This window comes from Sorex fumeus, unplaced genomic scaffold, assembly GCF_029834395.1.
Source record: "Sorex fumeus unplaced genomic scaffold, SorFum_2.1 ptg000061l, whole genome shotgun sequence".
NCBI lineage: Eukaryota > Metazoa > Chordata > Mammalia > Eulipotyphla > Soricidae > Sorex > Sorex fumeus.
Genome location: NW_026606118.1, coordinates 9,554,422 through 9,582,381, shown reverse-complemented (window position 1 = coordinate 9,582,381; position 27,960 = coordinate 9,554,422). Strand labels below are relative to the sequence as shown.

The following is a 27,960-nucleotide window of genomic DNA, read 5'->3' as shown; positions in this document are numbered from 1 at the left end:
TTAGGGGGCAGATTCCTGTCCCTCATGCCTTGGTCACATGCTGTCCACTCCTCAGGAAAAGATATGTATGTGCGCCTATTTTCAGATCACTTCTGAAATCATAGTTTGTAAAGAAAAATCAGAATCAGTGATGGTGATCTAGGGATTAAATTAAGTGCTTGAGAAACGAAAGCAATGACTAGTCCCGACTCAGAAAGGAAACTAGAGAAACTTCCTAGTCTCACTGTGGCTTCCTTTGTCAGTCCAGGTATGACAAAAATTTCCTAGGGTTTATTTCCTGCATTCCCTTGCTTTCTCAACCCAACTTTTATTTATTTGTTTGTTTATCTTTTTGGCCACACCCAGCGATGCTCAAGGGTTACTCCTGGCCCTGCACTCAGGAATTACTCCTGGCCGACTTGAGGGACCATATGGGATTCCGGGAATTGAACCCGGGTTGGTTGCATGCAAGGCAATTGCCCTTCCCACTATACTGTCGCTTCAGCCCCCTAATTTATTTTTATTGATCAAGATTCTGTGGTTTACAATACTGCTAATAATGGCTCCTCGAGATGCAAATAACTCTAACACCACACCCATCACCACTGGATTTACTCCCTCCGTCCCCCCTCACGGATCCCAATACAACACCTTATCACCCCAACCACCAGTTCAATTGTGTGGATCATTTCTCTCATTTTGGTGTCTTTGGACCTTTGATGTTATCTTAATATGTATATTTAAGTCCCAATGGGAGAAAGTCTATTCTGAATTTTTATTATATTCTCTGTTTGCATTGATGTTGCTGCAAATTGCATGATTTTGTTCTGTCTTAAGGCTGCATGGTATTCCATTGTGTATATCTACCACAGCTTATTGATTCATTCATATATAGTTTGACATTTGGATTGTTTTCATATCTTGGCTACTGTGCCAAGTACAGGGGTGAATACAAGTGTGTGTGTGTATGTGTGTGTGTGTGTGTGTGTATTCAAAATAACATTTTTGTTTTGGGGGCATACATGACTAGAAGTGGTATTACACAGTCTTTATGTCTACCCTATCTTTTAAAGTCAACAGAAAGTTTTTAAGTGTTATAACTTTTTTAAGTATCAAAATACATAGAAAAGCACAGGAAAATATGGTTCCAACTGCATGAAACTCTGATGAGAAATGCCTACAGATGATCTAATGACTAGACAAGTTTTCAGTTTCTTTACTGTCCCATCCCCTGCTCCATTTCCTCTCTCTCTCTCTCTCTCTCCCCCCCCCCCCGCCACAGTTGCTGCCACATTGGTTCTTACTCCTTTGTTAATCCCTCCAGAACCATGTTTTTCTCTTTTGAAACTTATTTTACTCTGATTTCTTTTTCTTTTATTAAATGTGCTCATTTTTCTCACTATCTCCATTAGAAGCTAAAAATAATCTATTCAGACCAGAAGTTGTATCTCGCTTGTGTTTGCACACCCATTAGCACAAAGTACAGGAATACATGTTATATCCCCAGAAAATAATAAAAATAATATTAAATTTAAGGGAGTTCAATAGTCTACCTGGTTCTTACCTTCTTGAATCCTGAAGAGATATCAACTTTGCCAAATCCAAAAATCAGGCTCATTGATGTCACATTCCTGAGGACCCTGACTGTTCTAGCAACTTCCCTAAAAATGCTTGTTATTCTACCTCTCCTCCATGTAGAATATTCACTATGGCTATATTTGTGTTTCATAATTTATTAACATAAATTTGGTACTAGCCTTATTAATGGTTCTTTTTTCATTTTTCTGGAAATGGGTTCTGACGGAAAGGAGCACAGCGGGTAGGGCGTTTGCCTTGCATGCGGCCAACCAGGGTTCAATTCCTCCTCCCCTCTCGGAGAGCTTGGCAAGCTACGGAGAGTATTTCACCTGCACAGCAGAGCCTGGCAAGCTCCCCATGGCATATTCATTGTATGCCAAAAACAGTAACAACGTCTCACAATGGAGACGTTACTGGTGCCTGCTTGAGCTATGGGACCTGACATTCCATTCACAGAGTAAATGCAAATGAAATCATCTCTACACAATTAGCAAAACGTAAGTAAAGACACGTAATGTGTCCCCTCATACTACAAACACAATCCTGGACCAAACAACCTCTCATAATATACAAGAAGACCAAAGAATAAAAATGATATAAATTGTCAAAGGTGAAAATCCTGTCACCTTTTACCCATTGCACTTTGTGAAAATATTCAGTCAAGAATACAGGTAATTAAGCAACTCTATGATATCCAATGTAGAAAAGCAACAGAAATCAATTATCACACTTCATTTTTTAAAAAATCTTTTCACACGTTAGGGAAGAAATGCCTAAAATTCTCTCTAACTTCAGTAAGAGACTTTAGCACAATTTGAACACAATTTATCACAACTTTAATTGTATACCACTGTAGCACCATAGCACTGTTCTCCCATTGTTCATCCATTTGCCTGAGTGGGCCCAGTAACGTCTCCAATGTGAGACTTGTTGTTACTGTGTTTGGCATATCAAATACGTCACGGATAGCTTGTCAGGCTTTGCCGTTCAGGCAAGATACTCTTGGTAGCTTGCTGGGCTCTCTGAGAGGGGCAGAGGAATTGAACCTGCGTGGGCCAGGTGGGCCTCGTGCAAGGCAAATGCCCTACCGCTGTGCTATCACTCCAGCCAAACAAATTGTATACCAAATACCAAATATTTTTCTCATTGCCTAAATGAAAAGAAAGCTATAATAATGCTGTCTTCTTGATTTAGGAGCAGTTATTAATTTTTAGGCATATTTTCTGGGGATAGAGAGATAGTACAGTAGGTAAGGCACTTGCCTTGCATATGGAAAACTCAGGTTTGATCTCTTGTACCACAAACTATCCACCAAGTCCCACTCAGAATGATCCCTGAGAACAAAGTCAAGGGTAATTCCTGAGCACCACCAAATGTAGTCCAACCACTCCCCACCCTCACTTATACCAAAATCTGTTTTAGGATAAAAGCCTCTTGCTCCAGCAAACATAACTTGAGACTGGGATTTAATCTAAAACTCCAACTCATATCTTTATCCATGTCTAAACGTCAATCACTGTCAGAAAATCATCCTGAACAATATTTCAGACACAGGAATTTCAGGGACTTTTGAATTGGAAGATATATAGCAATAATTTTTGATGGTCACAAAATTGAAATATTTTCTCCTCCAATGTACATGTGTAAAATGCCCTACAAACAATCTGCTACTAACCAATAAGTCATCACAAACACAAGCAAAGACTAGTTTGCATTTTCCAAAGCAATGACTTTATGTGGTTTAACTTGGGCTGGAGTGATAGCACAGGGGTAGGGCGTTTGCCTCACATGCGGCCGGCCCGTCTTACCCAGGTTGGATTCCTCTGCCACTCTCAGAGAGCCTGGCAAGCTACCAAGAGTATCTCGCTCACATGACAAAGCCTGGCAAGCTCCCCGTGACGTATTCAATATGCCAAGCACAGTAACAACAAGTCTCACAATGGAGACGTTACTGGGCCCGCTCGAGCAAATTGATGAACAACAGAACAGTGCTACAGTGAAGTGCAACTCTTCTGGTAATTTAACCAAATCCCCAAGAGAAAAAACTTGGGCAGGAAAAAAATTGTGACATATAATAACTTCCCTCAAATCAGTAAGTGAAAATTATTGCTATATAATTTCCTCTTGTACCAATTTAATACCTTAACATTAAGTTACTTGATGAATTACATAATTGTGCATGGTCATTCTGTACTTACTGGATATTTTTATATATTTTAAACTTTTAAAAAAATATTTCTGGCCACAGCCAGAGAAATAGCTCAAAGGAGTAGAATCTATGCTTTACAGATACAGGACCTATTTTCAATTTCTAGGACTTTACAGTCCCCTGAGCACCTCTATGGTCCAGATAACCCCATTATATTCAGGCTGGAACATCATATTATCAGGCTTGTACCAAGGGAACAATTATCTGTAGGACAGATTCCAGGACACCTGAGCACTGCAGAGGAAACCCCCACCAAGATAAACAAGTAAATAAAACACTGAACCGCAGTGCCCTAGGCTTCTTCTAAGATTAAAAATTTACTCTTAAAAAAGTTACCCATCTGGGATTGGAGCAATGGCACAGCAGGGTAGGGCATTTGCTTTACATGCAGCCGACCTGGGTTCAATTTCCAGAACTCCATATGGTCCCCTGAGCACCACCAGGAGTAATTCCTGAGTGCAGAGCCAGGAGTAACCCCTGTGCATCGCCATGTGTGATCCAAAGAGCAAAATAAATAAATAAATAAATAAATAATAAATAAGTTATTCATCAGTACTCTTCCTGGACTGGATGCCTTTGTATTCCCAGAATATGTCATTGGGCAAAGGGAACATTTCTCATGAATTTCAGGGTTTTCATTCTAAAGAAGAATTCAGTCTGCAGGATCATCTCTTGGGGAAGAATTCAGATGAAATTCTGTTGTCAGTACTAGTTTTGAAGGGTGTGCAGGAAGCTTTTAAGTTTCTTATTTGTTGTACCCCACCAGTCCCACCTCTAAGTGAGTCTTTGAAGCATCAACTTATTTAGCATCTACTTCAAAATTCTTAAATTCTCTCTCCAGCATGATAATCTTTGTAAGAGAAAAAGATTGTGATCAAGGTATGCAATAAGCAAACAATTCTTCATCAAAATTGTATCGAAATGAGCAAGTAATTCCAGTGACAAGTATGTCTGACTTTCCAAATTGCGTGTTCTTTTCTGTATGGGTCTCAAGGTTAAAGTTCTTATGCTGAATCTAAAACTATTATCTTTTTAAGTACATCACTGGCTTCAAATTTTGCACCAATTATGTACTTCCAAAGAGAAACATGTTGAGCCCACACTTCTATAGAAGAGAACTTCACAAGCCAGAGGCCAGCCTGTCCCACTCTTCACAATACAATCTTGATTTCCCAGGTTCCTCATTGACCCATTCACTCTCCTCCCTATTCTACTTCATTCACCTCTCCTTATTGTAGGTTAATTTGCTGATGAGTTTATTCTTTCCACTTTTTCTAACATAAAAGATTTTTCTGTCCTAAATTGGAAGTGTCCAGTGAAAATGCCATCAGAGGTTAGGCCAAGCAGACAACTAACAGAAAATGTATTAAACATCTACAGAAGTGATCACCACAGCTGTGGTCTGAAAATGAGTTCCCAGTCTTAGCCTTTACAGTCACATTTTGGGGGGCCCCAAGCAGTACTCAAGAGGGCACCAGGAGCCACTTGTAGCAATATTGAGTCAATCAGGCCAGACAATTCGATGCTAGAGCCCGCGGAGGCAGAGGTGCTCAGGCCCAGTGCTAGAGACTACCAGGACCATTCTAGTGGAGCTTAGCGCCGGTCAGGACTACACCTCCTGATATCTGGGTTTGGACTTTGTCCCTGCACATGCAAAGTATGAGCCCTGACTGCTGAATTCCTTGCATATTTAGCAGGGGTGGTGGGGGGCGGGGGTGGAGGGTTGGACACTCCCAGCTTAAGGCTTACTCCTGGCTCTGTGCTTAGGGAGCACTGCTGGAGTGCTGGAGGTATCCCGGGGACTATATGTGGCACCAGGAATCGAACCAGGGTTAGCTGAGTACATGGCCCACCCTAGCATCTTTTTAAAATTTTATTAAAACCTCATGAGTTACCAAGTTATTAATCATTGGGTTTTAAAACATACTGTATTCTTATACCAACCTACCTACCCAACCTACCCACCATTCTTATCCTGCCATTTTGACAGACTTTTTTTTTTTTTAATTTGGTTGTTGAAGTTTAGGTCTCTTGTTTTCAGTGTTGTTGACTGTGGGTTGGATATTTAGCTATACTATTCCTGGAGCGATATAGCTCCAGGATTTAGCTATACTATGCTGGAGCGATAGCACAGTGGGTAGGGTGTTTGCCTTGCCAACCTGGGTTCGATTCCTCTGTCCCTCTCAGAGAGCCCAGCAAGCTACCAAGAGTATCCTCCCTGCACGGCTGAGCCTAGCAAGCTCCCTGTGGCATATTTGATATGCCAAAAACAGTAACTAGTCTCACAATGGAGATGTTACTGGTACCCACTCGAGCAAATCGATGAACAGTGCTACAGTGCTACAGTGCTACTACTCCTACTACTCCTTTACAGCACTGATGTACTCAGATCCCCTAGAATGCTGCTCCCCATTGCTTCCCACCATCTCCTTTCCTCCCTTACTTTCTTCCCTCCTCTGCCTTTCTCCTTCCTATATTCTGGGGCCAAGTGTTATCTAGGTATCCACCCTTTCAAACATTGCATTCACTCATCCATTTCTTCTATATACTACAGATCGATATGCCAGACACAGTAACAACAAAGTCTCCAATGGAGATGTTACTGGGCCTGCTCGAGTAAATCGACGATCAACGGGAGGGCCTTTACCTTTACCTTTACTACAGATAAGTTAGATGATCCTGTGCTTTTCGCTTGTCCTTCTTCTCTAGCATATCTTAAAATACTACACACACACACACACACACACACACACACACACACACACCTGGATCTGAAGTGGTAGCTCTTTACTTACATGACTCTGAAATCTAGTATTTGATTATTTAGAAGCACTCCAAAATTTAATACCTTACAGAAACTTTGTCTGAATAGGCTAGTGGAGAGGAGAGAGCAATTACTGGGTCAATCTAAATAGACATCCATGGATTTAGACTGTCTGCTTTTACTCACCAGCAAAGCAAAATAATAGAAACCAGACCCATCACTCTCACATTACTGAGAGTCTTACATAAGATGAACTCATTTTATAACAGAATAAACAAAGCATAGACCATCAAAAAAGACTCATGGCAGAAAATTAATTTTTAAGTTAGTCTGAATAAAAGCTAATTATCACAGAGTTTTAAGAAAGCTCATGTTATTAATTCTACACCCCATTAACTCTTTTCTTTGTTAAGTCTGAAAATGCTTTTCAGTAGCCTAAGTCATCCTTTGCTTAAAAGCTCTATTACTGTCCTGCAAAAGCACACAAATTATATATCTTCCCAGGGACTGCAGACAACTGAAAAGCCGACTAGCAAGAACACATTCTTAGCTCTGTCCTAAGGATATAGTGCTTGCTCTAAGTTTGTTTGGAACTATTGGTACAGTGACTGGAGCATCAAAATTCTAATCTAAACACAAGCTCAGAGCATTGGGCATGGGACCAAAAGAAGAGCTTTATCTTAGATTTGGTGTAGAAGTATCATTATTTTTGTAATCAATGCCTTATTGCTCTATGCATTTGGTCAGTGGGTAAGAAATGCCCTTGAAACTAGAATTTTCTGAACTTAAACTCCTCCACAGAAAGCTCTTGGACTAGGTTCCACTTGACCGTTTAATAATTTTGGGATATTTCATGGCTTTAAAATTTCCTTTGTCCAATGTACATTAGGTTCCATCTAACATGTATACAATCTCTATTGAAAAGAGAGTGGGGCTGGAGAGATAGCACAGTGGTTAGGGCTTTTTTCTTGCATGCAACCAACCCAGGTTTGATTCCCAGCATCCCATATGGTCCCCTGAGCACCGCCAGGAGTGACACTGCCAGAGCCAGGAGTAACCCCTATGCATCGCCGGGTGTGACCCAAAAAGAAAAAAAAAGTGAGTAATGTCTTGGTTTACCTGTGTCTCTTGTCCTCGATCCGGCAGGCTTTTCTGGGACAGTGAGATGGTCTAGGTTACTACTCAATGAAGAAGTGTCATCACTGGATAAAGAGTTCAAAAATCCACTTTCTGATGTGACAAGACTGTTTTCCAGGGCCTGGTGACTGTTTGCTTCTGGGGGTGCCGGTGAGTGAACCTGCACAGCTAATGTCAGAGGCGGTCCTACAGATTCAGCAGCAGAACTGTTGACAATAGCAATCCAGGACTGCCTCTCTCTCGGGCACGAGGAAGATGACCCACTGGGGGTTGTCGCCGTTACATTCTCCAAGGAAGAGGAAGAACGTGACGTCTCACTTGGTTTGGGTGAGGATGTAAATGCCTATTTTGTGCACAAAAAGCAAAACAAAACAAAAAAGAATAATATAAACCCATGATCAAATAAGCATTCTCACTTTTCTTTTCAATGAAAGTGTTGGCCCTGGTGTCTCTAAACTGTGGCCAGTAATAAGAGACTTAAAAGGGAAAAAAACACCCAAAGTGATATTTATATCTGTGTGATATTCCTCATAATACCATTTTTCAATATCAATTGCATACATTGACCTTTCTGCTTTATGAATAGAAAATTATGATTTTTTCCTCATTCTTCAAAACTCTCCATAAATTGAAAAGATCCCTTTGGGTAATTTTTTGAAATGCTGAGACACCTTCAACAATCAGTTAAACAATCAATCAACAAACTAGAATTCAACCTATCAGTGATCACTCACTAGTTGAGTCAAATGTCTTAAGAAAAGTCATAAGGGGAAAGAAAACAAAAGTTGAGACAGGAAGCAAAATGATTTTAGCTAAGTGGAGATCAGAAATAAGGGTAAAGCATATGTATTTCAAATATTTATTTCATACATTCCTTAGCACATGACCAGTTTTGGCAGATAACTAAAGTATAAAAATCTGGACTTGGAGGTGTTCCCTGGTGTTGGGTACTATATTGGAACTATTAGCATGAGAGACCTTCATCAACAGTATTGCAAATCACAGATTCTGAATCAATTAAAAAATGTAAATCTACTTATTCTTCAGTAATTAAAATAACAATTTTCACCATAGGAGACAAAAATACATTTTCTTTTATTTAATTAATTTTTTATTGACTAAAATTTTTAATTTTTAATATTGTTATTACTGGTTTCCCATGCATACAATTCCAACACCGTACCTAACCACGGTGTACCCACCTCTCTCCCACAAGGGCCCCAGTGCTCTCCCTGTCAAGCTCCTGGCAGCAACTCAATAGTGTGGATTAGTTCTTCCATCTTGTTCCCTTTGTTGCCATCTTACTATTACCCTTCAGGTCCCACGTATGAGTGAGATTATTGTGTCTCTCTTTCATACTCACTGACTTCACTTTGCATTTTTAGGCTCTTTATTCATTGACGAGAAACCAAAAATTGTGTGAAGTGGAATGATGCTAAGCTTTTCATAACATATAACCTAAAGGTGAGAGGCAGTCATAGACAAACTCTTCACCTGGACACAGAAAAAAAAAATCAACCTAACATTACCAATTGTTCTCTCTTGTGAAGGACTACATCTGCTCTGAGAATTTACATTATATATATATATATATATATATATATATATATATTAGATGAAGCTAGGTAGTTTCTATTTTAAATTATTTAGAAAGATGTGAGAAGGGAGGAAGAGAGACAAAGAGAGACAAGTACATGTTTGAGAGAGAACACAGGCTTCTCCAGAGTGGAAGTAAGCAAGCAAAGAAGCATCGTGCCGAGCAAGTGAGATACGTGTTCCAGGGAGAACACAGGCTTGAAGAACGAACTGACATTGCTATACTTTGATGTTAAAAAATTGCTTCTGGGGGAAGAATGGTGTAGTCTATATAAACTTTTGCTATTTGAGTTTTTTTAATGTCCTACATTGTGAAAAAATAACTTTGCAACTGTATGTGTTTCCTTCATTTTTAACTGCATTGGTCAACAGAATCCAAAATTCAAGATGCCAGTGCTCCCTGGGTCACCTTTATGTCTGATGACTTAAAAGTATTTTATAGTTCTGTTTCATTAAGGCCCAACAGAGGATAATTGTGTCAATTATAAGCATTCAAAATGTCTAGGAAGAGATTGAGGGATGGGTGTTAGAAGGAAGAAGTCAAAGAGTAAATTAAGATCTTCTTCATAACCTCAGAAGCTTTCTCAGAGTCTTTGCAACTAACTCAGCAAGGTTGACTTTATTCCAAACCGACATGGGATCCCAAGTTTTAAAGATTCAGAGCTCTGAATTCTAATGGGAACAATCAATATTTACCGAAAGAATGCAAATTGGCTGCCCAGTTGGGTGCTAGTGTAGATACAGCCAGATAATCACAAAATATCCTTTTAGTAGGAAGTCATTACATATCTAGTTAATATACACATCCATTGCAAGAATCATCTACTAGCACAGACATGAAGATTTTTCAGTCAGTAATATGTCAATGAGCTTGGAAACCAATTACCTTTTATCACTGAGACTATCTCAGACATTTTGGTGCTGGGGTTGAAGGTACATGCAGTAACTGTATGCACTAAAATCATGGTTGTTAAGATGACTGTAATTATGTTACCTACATAATAATCATATATTTTTATGAATCCAACATTTAATTGGAAAAAAGTTACTCAGGTCATCTAACTGTTAAAACACCAAAGATCTGTAATTCACTAACTAAAACCTAAATTGTCTATAGACAGTAATGTATACTTTCAAAACTCGCCAAGTAAATGCCAAGAACTGCTTATGCATTAACAGGATCTAAAAAATAATTTAAGCAAAAATATCATTCAGGTGCAGTTCTGACACGTTCCCCTATTGTGAGTTATTTTAGTAAGTCTTGGCTGCAGAGTGATCAACTTCCTTTTTGGGAAAGAGACCAAGAACAAGCTTTTCCTGTTTGTCCTGCTGATACAACTATAATTTGATTACAGCAAATATGGGATCTGAGCTAAAGTAAAAAATCCTGCAGTCAGCTGCTGTAGCATTTCCAAAAGCCTTTTTGAACCTTACAACTGTGCTCAAGAGATGAAGAAAAGACATAGAATGAGCATCAGAAATTCCTCTAAAGCATATTCTTGTGCTTTCAATCCATTTTCTCCAGCACCACTTGAAATCTACAACCTTTATTTTACTTTTGTAATGGAGAAGATTGTAGGGGGAAAGGAAATGAAGATAAGTATAGGAGAGAAGGGAAAGATTATGTGAATCTGGTCAGAAGAAGTTTAATGAAACTTCTAACAAATATAGAACTCGCAGACATGTGCTTTATAGATCTCTTTGCAAGTGCTAAACCCTGGGTCATTGTTTCCACCATTCTCTAGCCAGAAAACAATTTTTAGCTCAATATCTTCTTGAAGCATCCATGTAAATACTCTTTTCTTTTTGTTTACTTTTTTATTTGTTTGGGGGGGTCACACCTGGTGGTGTTCAGGGCTTACTCCTGGCTCTCTGCTTAGGGATTACTCTTGGCAGGGCTTAGGGGACCCTTTAGCATGCTGGGGATCAAACCAAGGTTGGCTTCTTGAAAGACAAAGGCCCTGCCCACTGTTCTCCCTCTCTCTCTCTTTCTCTCTCTCGCTCTTTCTCTGTCTCTGTCTGCCTCTGTCTCTTCTCTCTCTTCTCTTTCTCTCTGTCTCTCTGTCTCTCTCGCTCTCTGTCTGTCTCTGTTTCCTCTTTCTCAGTCTCTCTCTCTCTCTCTCTCTCTCTCTCTCTCTCTCTCTCTCTCCATGCTCCCCCTTTGGGAACTTATGTATAGACTCTTACTGCTCTTTACAAATCCAATGAACGTAGAAATGAGGGCAGGCACTCCCTGTTCGGCATTCCCTGCTCATCTCATCTGATTGAAGGGACCCTTCCCTCGTGGGTTATCAGGGCGAGGAGATAGACTTCCTTGATACTTCTGGGATCACTTCCATCCTATCAGGTGGAATGTCATTTTATCTGACTACTGTAATCTCTAATTTCCCTGTTCTTCGTTCTAAGTGAATTCCTTGAGAACAGGATGTTTTTAACCATTTTTGCGTTTGCATTTGCTGTATCAGTCCCAGACACATAGTTGTTAACAAATTAGCAGCAATCAGCAATCAGGAGTGCTCAAGAAAGACAGCTGTGTTGAGACACGCAGCCCAGGCTGGTCTTTGGGCTGGTCTTGTGCTTTGCCTTGTGCCTTAGATCACTTGCTTGCCTCTGTCTCATTGTTGCTTTTTTTCCACTTCAGAGAAACCCTGCATTTTTCCTGAACAAGTATTTCCTCTTTCTGTCCCCTCATGTCTTTCTAAGTAAATTTCATTCACTAAAAAAGTGTCATGCTTCACTGAAGAGAAAGGAAGGAAGGAAGGAAGGAAGGAAGGAAGGAAGGAAGGAAGGAAGGAAGGAAGGAAGGAGAAAAAGAAAGAAAGAAAGAAAGAAAGAAAGAAAGAAAGAAAGAAAGAAAGAAAGAAAGAAAAGAAAGAAAGATAAAAACAGCCCAGAGTGGTTCCCTCTCTGACTGAAGAGATCCCCAAATTCCTTGTAACATACCTTGGGTGATTCTTTCTAATCCCAGAATCTGAGAGCACTGAGTACCATATTCCCGTGATAGGCATTCAGAATCTCTTCCCAAATTATCCATTCTAGTGTAATAATGGATGGTGATTTTATTTGTTTTCAAACAAACTATTTGAGATTTTTATTTCTAAGTGACAACATTAAAGGCATTTTAGGAGCTGGAGCAATAGCACAGCAGGTAGGGCGTTTGCCTTGCACGCGGCTGACCCAGGTTCAATTCCCAGCAATCCTATATGGTCCTCTGAGCACCATCAGGAGTAATTCCTGAGTGCAGAGCTAGGAGGAACCCCTATGCATTGCCAGGTGTGACCCCAAAAGGAAAAATAAAAGGCATTTAATGATCTTCATTTTAATGAATGTCTAGGATGAAAATTTAAAAATAATATTGCTTTTTCCTATTTTCTATATATTTTATTATAGAATCTTTTTTAGCTTGGATTAGTTTTGCATTTGGTTTCCGGCCCACATCTGGCTGTGTGCGGAGCTTTTTTCTGACTTCGTGCTTAGGGAACAGCTCCTGGCAGTGTCCTGGAGAGCATATGTGGTCCCATCCATCAAACTTGGGTCAGCTGCAAGCAAGGCAAACACCTCACCTGCTATTGCTCTGGCCCTTATTGTAGAATGTGAGTTTGGTTGCTAATTCTCTAAACTCCTTTTATTTGAGTTGCTTTGCAAAACCACAAGTGTAGAAAGAAAAAAAAAGTGTTTAAAATGACCATCCAAAGCCTGTAATTAGGAAGAAGTGAGTCAACATAGAACTCTGAAACAACATTGGTCTGAAGCAACGTTTGTTTCCATATGTGTATGGAAACAAAGGACTAAAGTAAGACTAAACATAATATAATTAAATGGGCTATTCTTTCCTTTTATTGGCCATACTCAGAAAAACAAACCATTCAATTATAGTTAAGCCCTAAAAAAAGTAGTATGGTTTTATTTGAATCGTGTGCTAGTAAAAGCCATTGAGCCTAAAGCCCTAAAACCCTGTGGTATCTATTCCCTTCTACCTCTGATATCCTGTATGACCTTGAAAACTAAGCTCCTGGCAAGGCTTCCTTGTCTTTAAGTCTTGTTCTCTTGTCCCATTATTTCCTACTCTTTCCTCAGCACATTCCATCTTCAAACAATGGCTAGAATATTTCTAGGACAAAATATATTAGAGATCATGTGATTCTGTTGCTGCAAACCCTCCTGTGATTGCCCATCACAAGTAGAAAAGTCGACCTGCCTTCCTCATAGCCAAGATCTACAAGACCCCCTACCCTCCCATCAATATCTCCTCCCACCTCCCCCCTTCCCTTCTCCTTTCCAGCTATACTAGCCTTCTTTCTCCTGAGGGAGCATCCCTGATTCCTTCTGTCTAAAGGCACTTCCTGCAGATTTGGGGTTGGCCACTTCCTGCCCAGAATTTTGGTCCTTAGTCCAGTGTCACTTTCTCAACAGACTTTCCTCCTGACAATGATAAACAAAGCAATATCTTCACCACCCCCAGCACCAGCCACTCTGTCACATTTTATTTTCTCCATAGAATGTATTGGTCCTTGAGACTGTTTCTTTGAATCACAAATTTATTCTGCCATTTTCAAAACTTAGCATTTGGCAATGCTTTACTGTACTGTTCTCCCGTTTTTCACCGATTTGCTTGAGCAGACCCAGTAACGTCTCCATTTTGACACTTGTTGTTACTGTGTTTGGCATATTGAAAACGTCACGAGTAGCTTGCCAGGCTTTGCTGTGCGGGCGAGATACTCTCGGTAGGGCGAGATACTCTCGGTAGCTTGCCGGGCTCTCTGACAGGGGCGGAGCAATCGAACCTGGCTCGGCCAGGCTGACTGCGTGCAAGGCAAATGCCCTACCACTGTGCTATCGCTCCAGCCCTTGGCAATGCTAAAGAGAAGAAACTGTCTGTTTCAGGTCAACATCCCCTGACCAGCCACTCTCACGTCTGCTTTAGAGTCTATACACCAAAAATTTTATCATCAGCTTGACTCAGATCTTTCCAGAGGAGCAAATGAGCACAAAATACCCTTAATAAAATGTTGGCTTAAGTGCATACATGTTACTATGATGTTGACTGCTCCAGAATTTGCCTTCTTTGTAAATAAAAACAGGATTTTTATGAGAGTCAAACAAAATTATCCTTCTCAAAGGTGAGAAGGATGAATAATGTCATAAATAATGTCATAAATAATGTCATGTCTACTCATGTGAATAAATATTCTTAAGCAACCAATCGGTAAACGGTATGGATAAAGTAATCACCATACACCTTTGAATAAAATGCCAATAAATAAATGTTTAGCTTCAAATATGTTCTAGAAGAAGACATAAACGCTTTAATAGGGGCTGAAGAGATACTAATGGAACTGACATGCGTATCTTGCATGCAGTGACCCCAGTTTATTCCCTGAAATCGCACATGACCCTTTAAGCACCTCGGGAATCTGCTGAGCAAAATTCCAGGAATAAGTCCTGAGCACAGCTGGGGCTGTACTCCCACCCCAAACCCCACCCGAGAGCCCTCAAAACTGAAGATACTGGCTATGCTTCTGACTGTAATAATTTAATGATTAAATAAAAATGGTGTGCACAATATTTGTAAATAAAGCAAGGATCACTATCACTATCACCCCGTTGTTCATTGATTTGCTCGAGCAGGTGTCAGTAATGTCTCCATTCGTCCCTGTCACGTGCTAGTATAGCCCAATGGCATATTTGGGGGCTCGTTCAGAGTCAGGGGAGTGAGGACTATCATTGTTACTGTTTTTGCCATATCTAGTAGGCCACAGTAGCCTGCCGGGTTCTCTGAGAGTGAGATCTAGAGAATAACAGTTCGCACAAGGATAGTGACTTACAGTAGAGCGCTGAAAAGGCTGGATCATCCCAGTTTAAATGACAAGGCAGGGGAAACTTTTATGAAGGGGACAAGGCAGGAGGGAAAATAGGGACATTGCTGGTGGGAAATGTACACTGGTGAAAGGATGGGTATTGGACCATTATATGACTGAAATCAAATCATGAACAATTTTGCAACTGGGCCTCTCACTGTGATTCAGATAAAAAATAATAATTTTTTTCAAAGAAGTTTTTATGAAGGAAAGACACTTTAGGTAGGTTTTGAAAGACATTAAGAAGGTAGCATCGGATGGGTTAAGTAGTTTCTGCAAGTAAAGAAAATTTGCAATTACAGTTGCAAGAAGCGCGAAAGTTTTGGAAAGCAGCGAGCAATTTATTAGGCTGATGACAAAAGGAGGAAGGAGAGACAAAACTGAATGACATTTTGAAATCAAACCAAACTTCACTTTCAAGCCTACATGTTAAGAATTAATCTGATAAGCAACAAGGATTCACTAAAAGGTCTTACACCAGTGAATTAAAACCAGACAACCACACTTAGACTGACTTGGAAGCGGATTATAAGAGGAAGGAGATTAAGGACAGAGTAGCACTGTCCTCCCATTGTTCATCGATTTGCTCGAGCGGGCCCAGTAACGTCTCCATTGTGAAACTTGATGTTACTGTGTTTTCCATGTTGAATACTTCATGGGTAGCTTGCCAGGCTTTGCTGTGGGGGAGAGATACTCTCGGTAGCTTTCAGGGCTCTTCGAGGGGGAGAGGAATCAAACCCGGCTCAGCCGGGCCAGCCACATGCAAGGCAAATGCCCTACCACTGTGCTATAGACAGAGATAGAAAAAAATTTTTCTACTATTTCAACAATTAGGCCACTACTACTGCAGGTCCTTGGGGACAGTGGCAATGGAAGATGAACCAAGAAAACAGGAAAACAGGAGGTAAAGGTGTAAAAGTGGGTTTGAGCAGCCTAAAAATCATCTCAATGCCAAACACCAAGATTATGAGATATATATATATTTATACATTTATCTTGAGGAAGCGATATCACAGCGGGTAGGGCATTTGCCTTGCACGCAGCCTATCAGGGTTCGATCCCTCAGTCCCTCTTGGAGAGCCTGGCAAGCTACTGAGAGTGTCCCACCCGCACTGCAGAGCCTGACAAGCTCCCCGTGGAGTTTTCGATATGTCAAAAACAGTAATAACAAGTCTCACAATGAGACATTACTGGTGCCCGCTTGTGTAAATCGATGAACATCGGGAGGACAGAGCTACAGTGCTATCTTGAAGGAGTCAGGCGGAGGATTGGGGATGGGAGGAAACCAGAGATCACAGGTGGATGCATGCAAGTACTCCTGGTCGGTTTGGAGTTGTAACACCCTATGCCTAAAATTCTATTTGTCAAAAACGTTGTAAATTCTACTGCCTAAATTAAAAAAATGTTTTTTAATATTTTGATCATCCATTACAAATCTCGCTCAATTAAAACTTTGTCTTCAGGAAGGAATTTATTCGTTTTGTCAGTGTTTCCCAGATATTTAGAAGAGTTGAACAGAACCCTGGAGAAAGCACAGGGGTCAAGTTTGATCCAAGGTATCACATGATCCCCCAAGAATTGTTGGTGTAACCTGGGAGTCTCCCAAACTCCCCAGAGGTGGCCCCACAGTCCCCTGATACTCCGGGTCCTGAGCAGAACTGCATGTTTATGACTGTTGCTACTTGTGAGCTCTATAGAATCATGGATGGGACTTTCTACAAATCATCTTCCAAAGCATTTGAAATCTACAAAGTCCCACTTATTTACTTTTTCAGTAAGCCTGTCAAAATCCTCACCCCTTTCTAAGATTTTTGTGAATAAGCAGATCTCCATTTCATTACCATCCTGTGAAGCATTCTCAAGAGGAAGGAACATAACTAAAACTTATGCACTCAGTGAAGACCTGAAGCATCCTTTATTGTTTACTACAGTCTAACACATTGGAAGCAAAAATCCAATTAGACTGCTCCAAAAGTCTTGATGTTCTCCTTTGCTCTCTTGCCCTTAGAAGGACACATCTTTGAATTAAATTTTTAATTTATCTAAAAAATCATTAGAAATTTTTCCTGAAAAATATTTTAAGTTCATTAGTCCAATATCGAAATATTATCCAAAATATTTATTGTTTAAGTAGCTAAGAACTTGGAAAAATTGCAGACGCTTGTATAACTCAGTTCTGGAGAGTCTATGCTAGACTGAGCCAGACAAGAATTTTATTCACACACTCGATAAATAGTTATCATGATTAATTCCATCTATTTAAGTAAATAACTTAAATGTTATTTCAGTCAAGTGTCTTGCAAGTCTGTTTTTCAGAAACTAGAGGAAACAAAAACAAAATATGCTGGGAAATATGTGAGCAGGAGGAACATATTTTGTTTCCAAGAAAAATATAATCTAATTGTTTGACACTTATCTATTACAAATATTTTCCCCAAAAATGTTAGCCTTAATTGACCATCCAAAGAATGCTCCACTTAGAACTTTGAAGAAATAATATTTGATGACTGGGAAAATTCCAAAGATGACTCCTACTTCAGTGACCTAATTTACTGACCTCATAAACATCCCTTCATTTACAGGTTTTGAAGAAAACATATCACCATAACATCAGGTAAATCTGTCATTATATAATGATAGCTGGAGCCATGATCGTTCAATGAAGAGGACAGTTTGGTTGCTTTTCCTCTAAAAAGTAGACGTCTTGGGGCCAGAAAGATAGCACAGTGGTGACAGCACACTTGCCTTGCATGTGGCTGACCCAGATTCAATCCCCAGTGCCATCCATGGTTCCCTGAGCTCTACTGGGAATGATGCCTGCGAAGTCAGGAGTAGTCCCTGAGCACCATCAAGTGTGACCCCCAAATACAAATCAAATAAACAAATACAATTAATTTTTAAAATGTACGACTATAGAGGCCCGATGATGCTTTTAACAATTGGCCATACTTGTTTGCTACTCTTTAATGAAAAAAAAAAAGTGGTATCTTGATACTAAACTAAACATACAGGGAAAAGGAGCAATGAGAGAGAGGAAATTTCTGGGAGGAAATGAAGGATGACCAAATAAATCTTGTATGGTATTGGTTAAAATTAGGAAAGACACAGAGAAAAGAAGATAAGCACACAAATATACTGTGTCCACAGTGAGAAATTAGTAAGAAATTATAAATACATGCTTTCCTGTTATGTTAACAAGGGACATGCATTGTTCCTACAAAGTAATAGGGTGAAATAAGGGATAATCCAACAAAAAATCAGTTTGAGCATGTCTAGAAAATTCTTTCAAATCCTAACATTTAAATAACACTGTCATACACTGTCCTCCCGTTGTTCATTGATTTGCTCGAGCGGGCCCAGTAACCTCTCCATTTTTTTTGAGACTTGTTGTTACTGTGTTTGGCATATTGAATATGACAGGGGTAGCTTGCCAGGCTCTGCCGTGCGGGCAAGATACTCTTGGTAGCTTGCCGGGCTTGAGGGGCGGAGGAATCGAACCCAGTTCAGCCAGGCTGGCTGCACGCAAGGCAAACGCACTTCCGCTGTGCTATCGCTCCAGCCCAACATTTAAATAACAGAGAACTTAAAAGCCTCTCCTATATGCAAAACCTAATTTTAAAAAAGAAGAAAACACTATATGATAGAAAAAGTTATGGTTATAAACAGGTATACTTCAATTCTCACTCAAAATCTAAATTTTACCATATTCAAACTTTAATTATATTTATATCTTGCTGAATTTGGACTAATTACATTTTAGAGAGAATTTTATTAACATTTTTATTTAATAAATACTTATTTCTTTTTACTTCTTTATTTGCCAAATAAATTAGAAAAGAGACCACAATTCCATTAGCAATATAAAAACAGTACCTGCTTATGAGACACTATTAAAAACAGTTTAATACTTATATTATTTACATTATGTAAGTATTAAAGTGCATTTAATAATAGAGTTTTGTAAATAAACTATATTTATTAACTGGAAAAACACAAAGGTGAAAGCTTCATTATACAAAACAGAATAGTCTAGCATAAAAAGAAGTAGTAATTGAAGGAAATTTGGTCACCTAAACACCCAGTTCTTGGATAGGTGAATGGAGCACGAGAGTGGGAAACCATACTTTACAAAACTAGACACATTGAAGTTTCCATTTCAGGTGTGTATTAATATGTGACCCAGACATTTTACCCTTCTGAATGTTGGTATTCTATCCATGAAAAGACAATCTCAATGGAGACTTCATTATGACCTACATTGCAAAACATTTTTAAACCAAAAACAAATGCTCTAATCACAATAAAAGATATAGATTTGATACATTGAAATCAAAAACATCCATCTTCTTACAAAAAGAAACTATGAAATAAAGCATCAAAAAAACATTCAGGGACTGGAGTCATAGTATAGTGGGTAGAGCACTTGCCTTGCATGCAGCCAACCCAGGTTCAATTCTCAGCATCCTATTTGGTTCCTGAAACTGCCAGGAGTAATTCCTGAGTGCAGAGCCAGAAGTAAACTCTGGGGATTGCCATGTGTGACCCTCAAACCAACAATAACTAATTAATTAATTATAATTAAATCATGGAGTGGAAAATTATATCTGCCCCACTTTTAACTAGCAAAGGATTAACAGAGAATAATAAAATCCATAAAAACACTGTAAAAACACAGAGATCCAAAAAGATTTAGTTACATACACTTAACAGAACAGAAATGGCCTGTATAAATGAAAATATGCTTGACCACATTAGTAATCAGTGAAATGCGGACTAAATAATAACAGTTCTCAGGATTTGAGGCGTTCGATGGTTATAGACACTGAATTCACCTATACACGTTCTGGCATATAGTTGGTATAAAAATTGCAAATAGGATACCCATGACATTCTTCAAAGAAATGGAGCAAACACTCCTGAAATTTATATGGAACAATAAGCCCCCACGAATAGCTAAAGCAATTCTTGGGAAAAAGAAAATGGGAGGAATCAACCTCCCGAACTTCAAACTGTACTACAAAGCAGTAATAATTAAAACAGCATGGTACTGGAACAAAGGCAGAACTGCAGACCAGTGGAACAGGGTTGAATACACTGACATCTCCCCTCAATCATATGCTCATCTAATCTTTGATAAAGGTGCAAGTAATGTGAAGTGGAGTAAGGAAAGCCTCTTTAATAAATTGTGTTGGCATCACTGGACGGCTACATGCAAAAAAATAGGCTCAGAACTCTGCCTAACACCATGTACAAAAGTAAGATCAAAATGGATTAAAGACCTCAACATCAGACCAGAAACCATAAGGTACATTGAAGATAAAGTTGGCAAAACCCTCCATGACATTGAAGCTAATGGTATCTTCAAAGATGCCACGTCACTGGCCGAGCAAGTGAAAACAGAGATAGATAAATGGGACTATCTTAAACTAAGAAGCTTCTGCACCTCCAAAGAAACAGTGACCAAAATACAAAGACAGTCTACAGAATGGGAAAGGATATTCACCGAATACACATCTGACAAGGGGTTGATATCCAGGATATACAAAATACTGGTTAAACTCCACAAGAAGAAAACATCCAACCCCATCCAAAAATGGGGCAATGAAATGAACAGAAACTTTCTCAAAGAAGAAATCCGAATGGCAAAAAAGCACATGAGAAAATGCTCTACATCATTAATCATCAGGGAGATGCAGATCAAAACCACAATGAGATACCATCTCACACCTCAGAGACTGGCCCACATTCAAAAGAACAAAAGCAACTGATGCTGGCATGGATGTGGCGAGAAAGGGACACTCCTTCACTGTTGGTGGGAATATCCACTGGTTCAGCCCTTCTGGACAACAGTATGGACGATTCTCAAAAAATTAGAAATTGAGCTCCCATTTGACCCAGCAATACCACTCCTGGGAATATATCCCAGAGAGGCAAAAATGTATAGTCGAAGTGACATCTGCACTTGTTTGTTCATTGCAGCACTCTTTACAATAGCCAGAAACTGGAAGAAACCTGAATGCCCAAGATCAGATGACTGGTTAAAGAAACTTTGGTACATCTACACAATGGAGTACTATGTAGCTGTTAGAAAAGATGAAGTCATGAAATTTACATTCAAGTGGTACAATATGGAAAGTATCATGCTAAGCGAAATGAGTCAGAAAGAGAGGGATAGACATAGAAAGATTGCATTCATCTGGGGGATATAAAGTAACAAAGTATGAGATTAATACCCTAGAATAGCTGAGATCAGCACCAGGAGGATTACTCCATAACTTAGAGGCCAGCCGGGTATCCTAGATGAAAGGGCAGTTCAGATAGAGAAGGGAGCACCAAATAAAGGATGTTTGGAGGATCCTCCCAGGAGGGGAGATGCATGTCGAAAGTAGACTATGGACTGAACATGTTTGCCACTCAATGCCTCTTTTGCAGACCACAACACCCAAAAGGAGAGAGAACACAGGGGATTGCCCTGCCACAGAGACAGGGGGGATGGGGGGATGGGGATGGGAGGGATATTATCCATGGTGGTGGAAAATGGGCACTGGTGGAGGGATGGGTATCTGATCATTGTATAATTGAAACCAAAGCACAAAAAATTGTAAATCTACAACTTTAAAAAAAAATAAAATAAAATAAAGGGAAAAAAATTGCAAATCAACTTCCTCAAAGATCCTGTTTGACATCTTCTTGGAACTATCACTATAAAGTCAACAAGAATCCAAAAAAGAAAGCAACTCTCCAGAGTTTTAAAATACATTCATGGGGGCTGGAGCAATAGCACAGTGGGTAGCGTGTTTGCCTTGCACACGGCCAACCCAGGTTTAATTTCCAGCATCCCATATGGTCCCCTGAGCACCGCCAGGAGTAACTCCTGAGTGCAGAGCCAGGAGTAACCCCTGTGCATTGCATTGCTGGGTGTGACCCAAAAAGCAAAATAAATAAATAAATAAATAAATAAATAAAATACATTCACAATCTGAACACATTCTGGAGGCTTCAAGCACTAAAAATCAAACTTGGTCTTCTCTTTACTGCTTATACACAATTTTGTTCCTACACTTGATATATATTGCTCATCCCCTTTGCTTTCATTTTACATTGTCATGATGCATGCACTTAGGCAATTTCAGATCTTCCTGAGTAATATCAGGGCATATCCAGACTATAAAATAAGTCTTTATAGGCATTGGCTCACCACCCAGAACTCCTTTGCATTCTCTTCAATCTCCTTAATGTGATACATCTGTGGATCCCACACACTCTGAGTTTGTCATATCAGTGAGTAACTGGAAAAAGCTCAAAACCAGCAACCTTAGAATTGCATTTTCTCTTTCACAATTCCCTCAATTTCGTGTATTTTCGAAATGTGTCAATTGAGGGAGCCTCAACCCAGCTGAATGGCATACTGTCCATACATTTTTTTCCAGAACCAACAGACTGAGCTTGGAGGTACGTACCAAAGGGGACGGAGTCTCTGAAGAGTGAGTAGGAGGTGGTGTCTCCCCTGCTGTTTCCGGATCTTCCTGTTCACTCTCACTGTAGCATTCTATAACAAAAGCAAAACTGTTTAATGTTTTGGCGCCATCATCACTTATTCCATAATTCATAAGCATAGGTTATTTTCCATCTTGCATTACAATTTCAATCCAATTCAGTAGCTGCTTATTTATTGGCTAACCTGACGAGGAAATTACATAATAGGGGGAATAAACAGCCCCATAAGTTTCTGTCCTTAACGAATGTCCAGTTCACAGGAAGAGGACTAACCACATCACAAGGAAAATAAAATAATTCCTCAATAAAGCTGTATGTCATATATTAGAGGCAAATGAAATCAATAATAATTAATTTTTTTGAAACAAATAGATTTTATTTGGAGGATTTTTAAGGTGTGGTAGGGGAGAGAAAGAGAGAGTACTCAAGAGAGAACACAGGCCTCTCCACGGATGGAGAGAGAGCCCCTACACACATCCTAGCATTAGACATGAAAGCATGAAAGTACACATCTAAGAGGGGAGATGCGGGTGACACATGTACTCGGGCACCACATATGCTCGGTCATGAGGGCATAAGCACACATGGGCTCAGGCAGCATATGCGCGCCAATAATGATTAATTTTGATCATCTGCACCATAATAAACTGAAATTAGAAGGGTAATAAAGCTATCAGAGTTGAGCACAGAGTAAAGTGGTACTCAGTCCGCAGGGTAGTTTAAACCAAGTATCCAGAGATCTCCACGGGTTAGGATGAAAAATGAAGCCGAAAACTCACTTGAAGTCTATCCAAGAATTTATATAGCAGTATAAGCAGATGTTTTTGCATTGTTTTATTCCCCCTTGTAATCTACAGAAACATCTCAAATATACAATAACATTTATTTTATGGAAATGGGTTTTAAGGTACTAATTAGAACAGTGTAATCTGTCTTTACATGATTTCACAGTATTATATTTTACTTATTTGTTTTTTTAAGTCTAGGTATCACTTTTCTACTTTTAAATGGGAAATTTTTATGTATTATTCAAAGAGTTTACCTTTCTCATTCCCCTTTCTAAAATGTATGGAGTCTGAGAATTTCAAAAATAATGCTGGTTCTGAAACCCTAGGACCTGGGAGCCTCCCTCATCTCATTAATAAAGAGTTGATTGTATAACTAAGAAGAACTAGAATCTTGTATCTTTGAACCCTGGAAGCTACCAACCATATGGTCTGTGTCAAAAAAAGAAAAACGTTCTGTGTCCCAATCTGACCTTATAAGTATAGAGAAACACATCTCAGCACACACCTGATTGAAATATGAAAACATCAAAAAGGAAATAGTGGGATGAAAGTCATCCATCTAAACCATGATGAGGTGGTGTCTATGAGTCAGAAGAGTAAAGGATCCATCCAGAAAGTGGGGCAAGATAACATTTCCATTGCTGGTTGTTTGAGATGTCAGTGAAGCCTACAGCTGCTAACGTGTGGGTGAAGTGTGAAACGCATTCGTAGCCAGGGTGGGAAGCTCGATTCCATGTTGGTGAGACTGTGTGAATGTCTGTCTCCACATATTTTCAGATAATTTTAAATGTCAAAGTATGTTTCTTTGGGACTATACATAGAATTTGACATTGTTTGCTAATTCCATTTCATCTTACACTAATATTCTTGCTAAGGTTCCAGAGTTTTTAAAACGGAGCATACCTTCATCCTTTGGAGTGGATTCCCGGTGGATTACCGCTAATCCGAGTTTGTTTAACCACCTAAAATTCAGATAGAAAATAAATGTTTGATCAAAGAGATTTAACAATCCCCTAGCTATTTACTTTGCCCCAGGCCTTTAAATAAGATGTGTTTCAGACTTTGTACTAAAGTTAAATCATAATTCTACAGTCAATCGGAACGTTTCCAAAAACAGCATAAATCCAGATGGAGAAATAGCACAGTGAATAGAACATGTGCCTTGTACGCAGCTGACCTGGGTTCCAACCCAGGACCTCACATAGTCCCGTGAACCCCAGCAGTAGTCACCCCGAGTGCAGAGCAAAAAGTAAATCCTGAGTATTGTGGGGTGAGGTGCCAAAACAAAGAAAAACTTTTAGAAAAACAGTAATCATCAAACTGCAAGCTGTCCAATCATGCCAGGGAAATCCATCTCTGGGCTGAAAACTCTGTGGCATTCTCAGAAAGCAGGTGGGCAGATTTCTCTCCCTTCCATATAAACCCAGGAGTCCCCACCCAACAACATATAAATGGCCCAGGTCCTCCCCCGACATGAAAACGACACAGTTCCACAACACATGGAATGTACAACACCTCCAAATTTCACAGTGGTGATGGGCCAGTAGGACCACATCCAATTTTCTGGGAAAGTGGTGTAGAAGCCCACCAAGCTCAATGAAAGTAGTGTAGAAGCCTACTGAGCTCAATGTGTGAAAACAATAACACAGAAGACTTAACCAGCACCAAAAAGCTCAGTACATTTTCAATGAATTTAGTAACACTGCTGTGACATATAACAATGATCACAGTTTGACTATTAATGATTCATTTTCTTATAAGACTAAGATCCTATATTTCAGTCCTGAGAGTGACGGCAGCAAACAATTTGCCTTGCATGTAGCCAACCTACATTCAATTCCCCTATGGTCTCCATAGCACTGGAAGAAGTGATCCTTCAACAGAAGCAGGAATGTAGATCCTCTGCTTATAACCTCCCCTCCCCCGGTCTCCTGACAACTCAGCAGTCACCCACAAGCCACCTCTGGCTGGTGCTGAATAATCCCATCATCTGCCACTATCTAGATCTCATGTCCTTCTCCCCCAGAAGGGAGCATAATATGATACTCGCCACCTGATCCTGCACCAGGCTGTTTCACTCAGGGCCTCCTGGAGGGGGACAGGTGAGAGCCCTCCTGCCCCAAGGGACCCAGCCCTGGCAGCCAAAAACCTCCAGAACCCAGTTGCCACAACGTTCACGGCTGCTCCCCACAAGCTGGGGCAGAACCTCACTCACGAGTCAACCTATCCGCTCAACACTTCATACCACACACCCTGCCCATACTCCAAGAGTACCACACTACATTTGATGGGGTTCAAAGTAGGAGGCAATCAATCCTAGAGGGAAATATATATATATAAATGTGCATATATATATATATATATATATATATATATATATATCACGATCACGATCATCCTGTTGTTCGTCAATTTCCTCGAGCAGGCACCAGTAACATCTCCTTCTTCTTAGCCCTGAGATTTTAAAAGAGCCATTTCAATGCTCTTTCAGGATTAGGAGAATGAAACCCATCATTGTTACTGAGTATATTGAATATATATATACTGGCATATTGAGTACGACACGGGAAGTTTGTCAGACTCTGCCGTGAGGACAGGATACTTTTGGTAGTCTGCCAGGTTCTCCAAAGGAAAAATAAGATAATAAGATGTCGCTTCCGGGAGCTGGGTTTTTCTGCATCTTGGCCGTTGATGGGACCAACCTGGTGCTGGTGGCAGCTGGTGGGTGTGACGCCTATCTACTGGAAGATGGGGGGTCTGGGTGGAGAAGGCCCAGTCCCAATCCAAGCAGGCTTGGAGACCTCAGCCTCAGGACCCGCATGCCTGGGTTCCTCTACCAGTTCTTTCATGCATGAGGCCCATCTGGATATGTGGAGAATGGTCCCAGCATGGCCGTGGCTGGCTCCAGAGGTCCTCAGCTGCTGGGTCTCTGCTCAGGGCGGGGGTGGGGGGAGAGAAACTCAACTCTCCTCCCTCCAAGGGGCCATGATGAGGACAGCCAGGCACGGGGGCTGGAGACTCTTATATAATATATATAATTAAAAGCACACAAGGCTCAACCTTTAACAACATGTTAGTGATCTCTTATAGAAGGGCTTAGTGGCCACTGAATGAACTAAAACATCCTTCACACTCTTTCCTCTAAGGATACTTTTTTGTAGCATTTTCAAAAGGTTTTCATAACAAACAATACAAAATATATTATTTCAGTTCTGCTTTGGGGCAGGGATTGGGGTTTGGGATGGAAATATCCGAAATATGGTGGTGGGAAGGTGTAATGGTGGTGGGATTGGTGTTTGAATATTAAATGTAATCATATATTGTGAAATACTTTATAAAATAAAAAATTAAAAATAGAAGTGACCCCTGAGCACAGTCAGGAGTAATCCCTGAGCACAAGTGTGACCCCCAAATAAACAAAAAATATTCTCTTTGAGACAGTCATAATAAAAATTACTTACTTCCCACCTCTTTCTAATTTTCTGTAATTTTAAAGAGCTCTATATTATCCAATTTAAGTCTTTTTAAGTAAAGTAAAGGCCCGGAGCGATAGCACAGCGGTAGGGCATTTGCCTTGCATGCAGCCAACATGGCCGACCCGAGTTCGATTCCTCCACCCCTCTCGGAGAGCCTGGCAAGCTACCGAGAGTATTCGATATGCCAGACACAGTAACAACAAAGTCTCCAATGGAGACGTTACTGGACCCGCTCGAGCAAGTCTTTTTAAGAAACTAGAGTATTCAATCATGGCCTAAGTCAACCAAAATTCATAAAAGTAATAATAGTTTCATAATCTTAAACTTCATCTGCAATTTTCATTTATTCTGACCTTATGATGCTTCATGTAGTAATCAGCATGATACATTCCCACATGGCATAAATATCTCACGTTCCCAAGTATATTCATCAACTTTTATGCATGAAATGTATAACAAATTAAGTGCTAAGCAAAATAATTTTAATAATAAGGAAGGTGAGCTCAGCCTACTTTAAGAAGTTCCAATTAGCACTATGATAAATAAGAACTCTCTAATGATCCCTTAAAACTGAATTACACCAGGACCCAGATCATGCCATAGAAATTGAAAAATGTTCTTTAAGAATAATAAAGAAAACAAAGAAAACAGAAAATGATGAAAGTGTATAGTGGTTAATAAACACCTGGGGAAAAATTCTCAGTCTTAATATCTTAGTGCATAATCAGATGTGGGGAATATTTTTCACTACTAAATTAGTTTTTTAAAAAATGTAGTGATTATCAGTGATATCTAGAATTTAAAAGGAAACATTCTCTTCCTCTGTTAGGTTTATCTTGAAAATACATACAACCAATTTTAAGTAGGTAGTTTGATGATACTGATTTTGAATATCCATCCCCTTCACCCAACATCTGTAATTATAAATAACAACTCTGCAAAAATGCACCTTTAAATAAACAATTGTAGAAGAATGTTAATTCAATAGGCACATACTCCCAAAAAGCTAAAAACAAGCAATGCAATATAATTAAATCAATGAATAGTGAAAAGAGAAGATACTTTTTAAACATACTAA

At 39.7% G+C, this 27,960-nt stretch overlaps 1 protein-coding gene across 1 annotated transcript in view; it reads right to left on the bottom strand.

Moving 5' to 3' along the window:
• IPCEF1 (interaction protein for cytohesin exchange factors 1) overlaps positions 1-27,960 on the bottom strand; it is a 110,798-nt gene that overhangs the window by 31,806 nt on the left and 51,032 nt on the right. The window contains exons 6-8 of the mRNA XM_056126315.1: positions 24,310-24,368; positions 22,582-22,670; positions 7,650-8,010 (exon numbers count right to left, since the gene is read on the bottom strand). Coding sequence (XP_055982290.1) covers positions 7,650-8,010; positions 22,582-22,670; positions 24,310-24,368 — 509 coding nt within the window. The remainder of the gene's footprint in view (positions 1-7,649; positions 8,011-22,581; positions 22,671-24,309; positions 24,369-27,960) is intronic.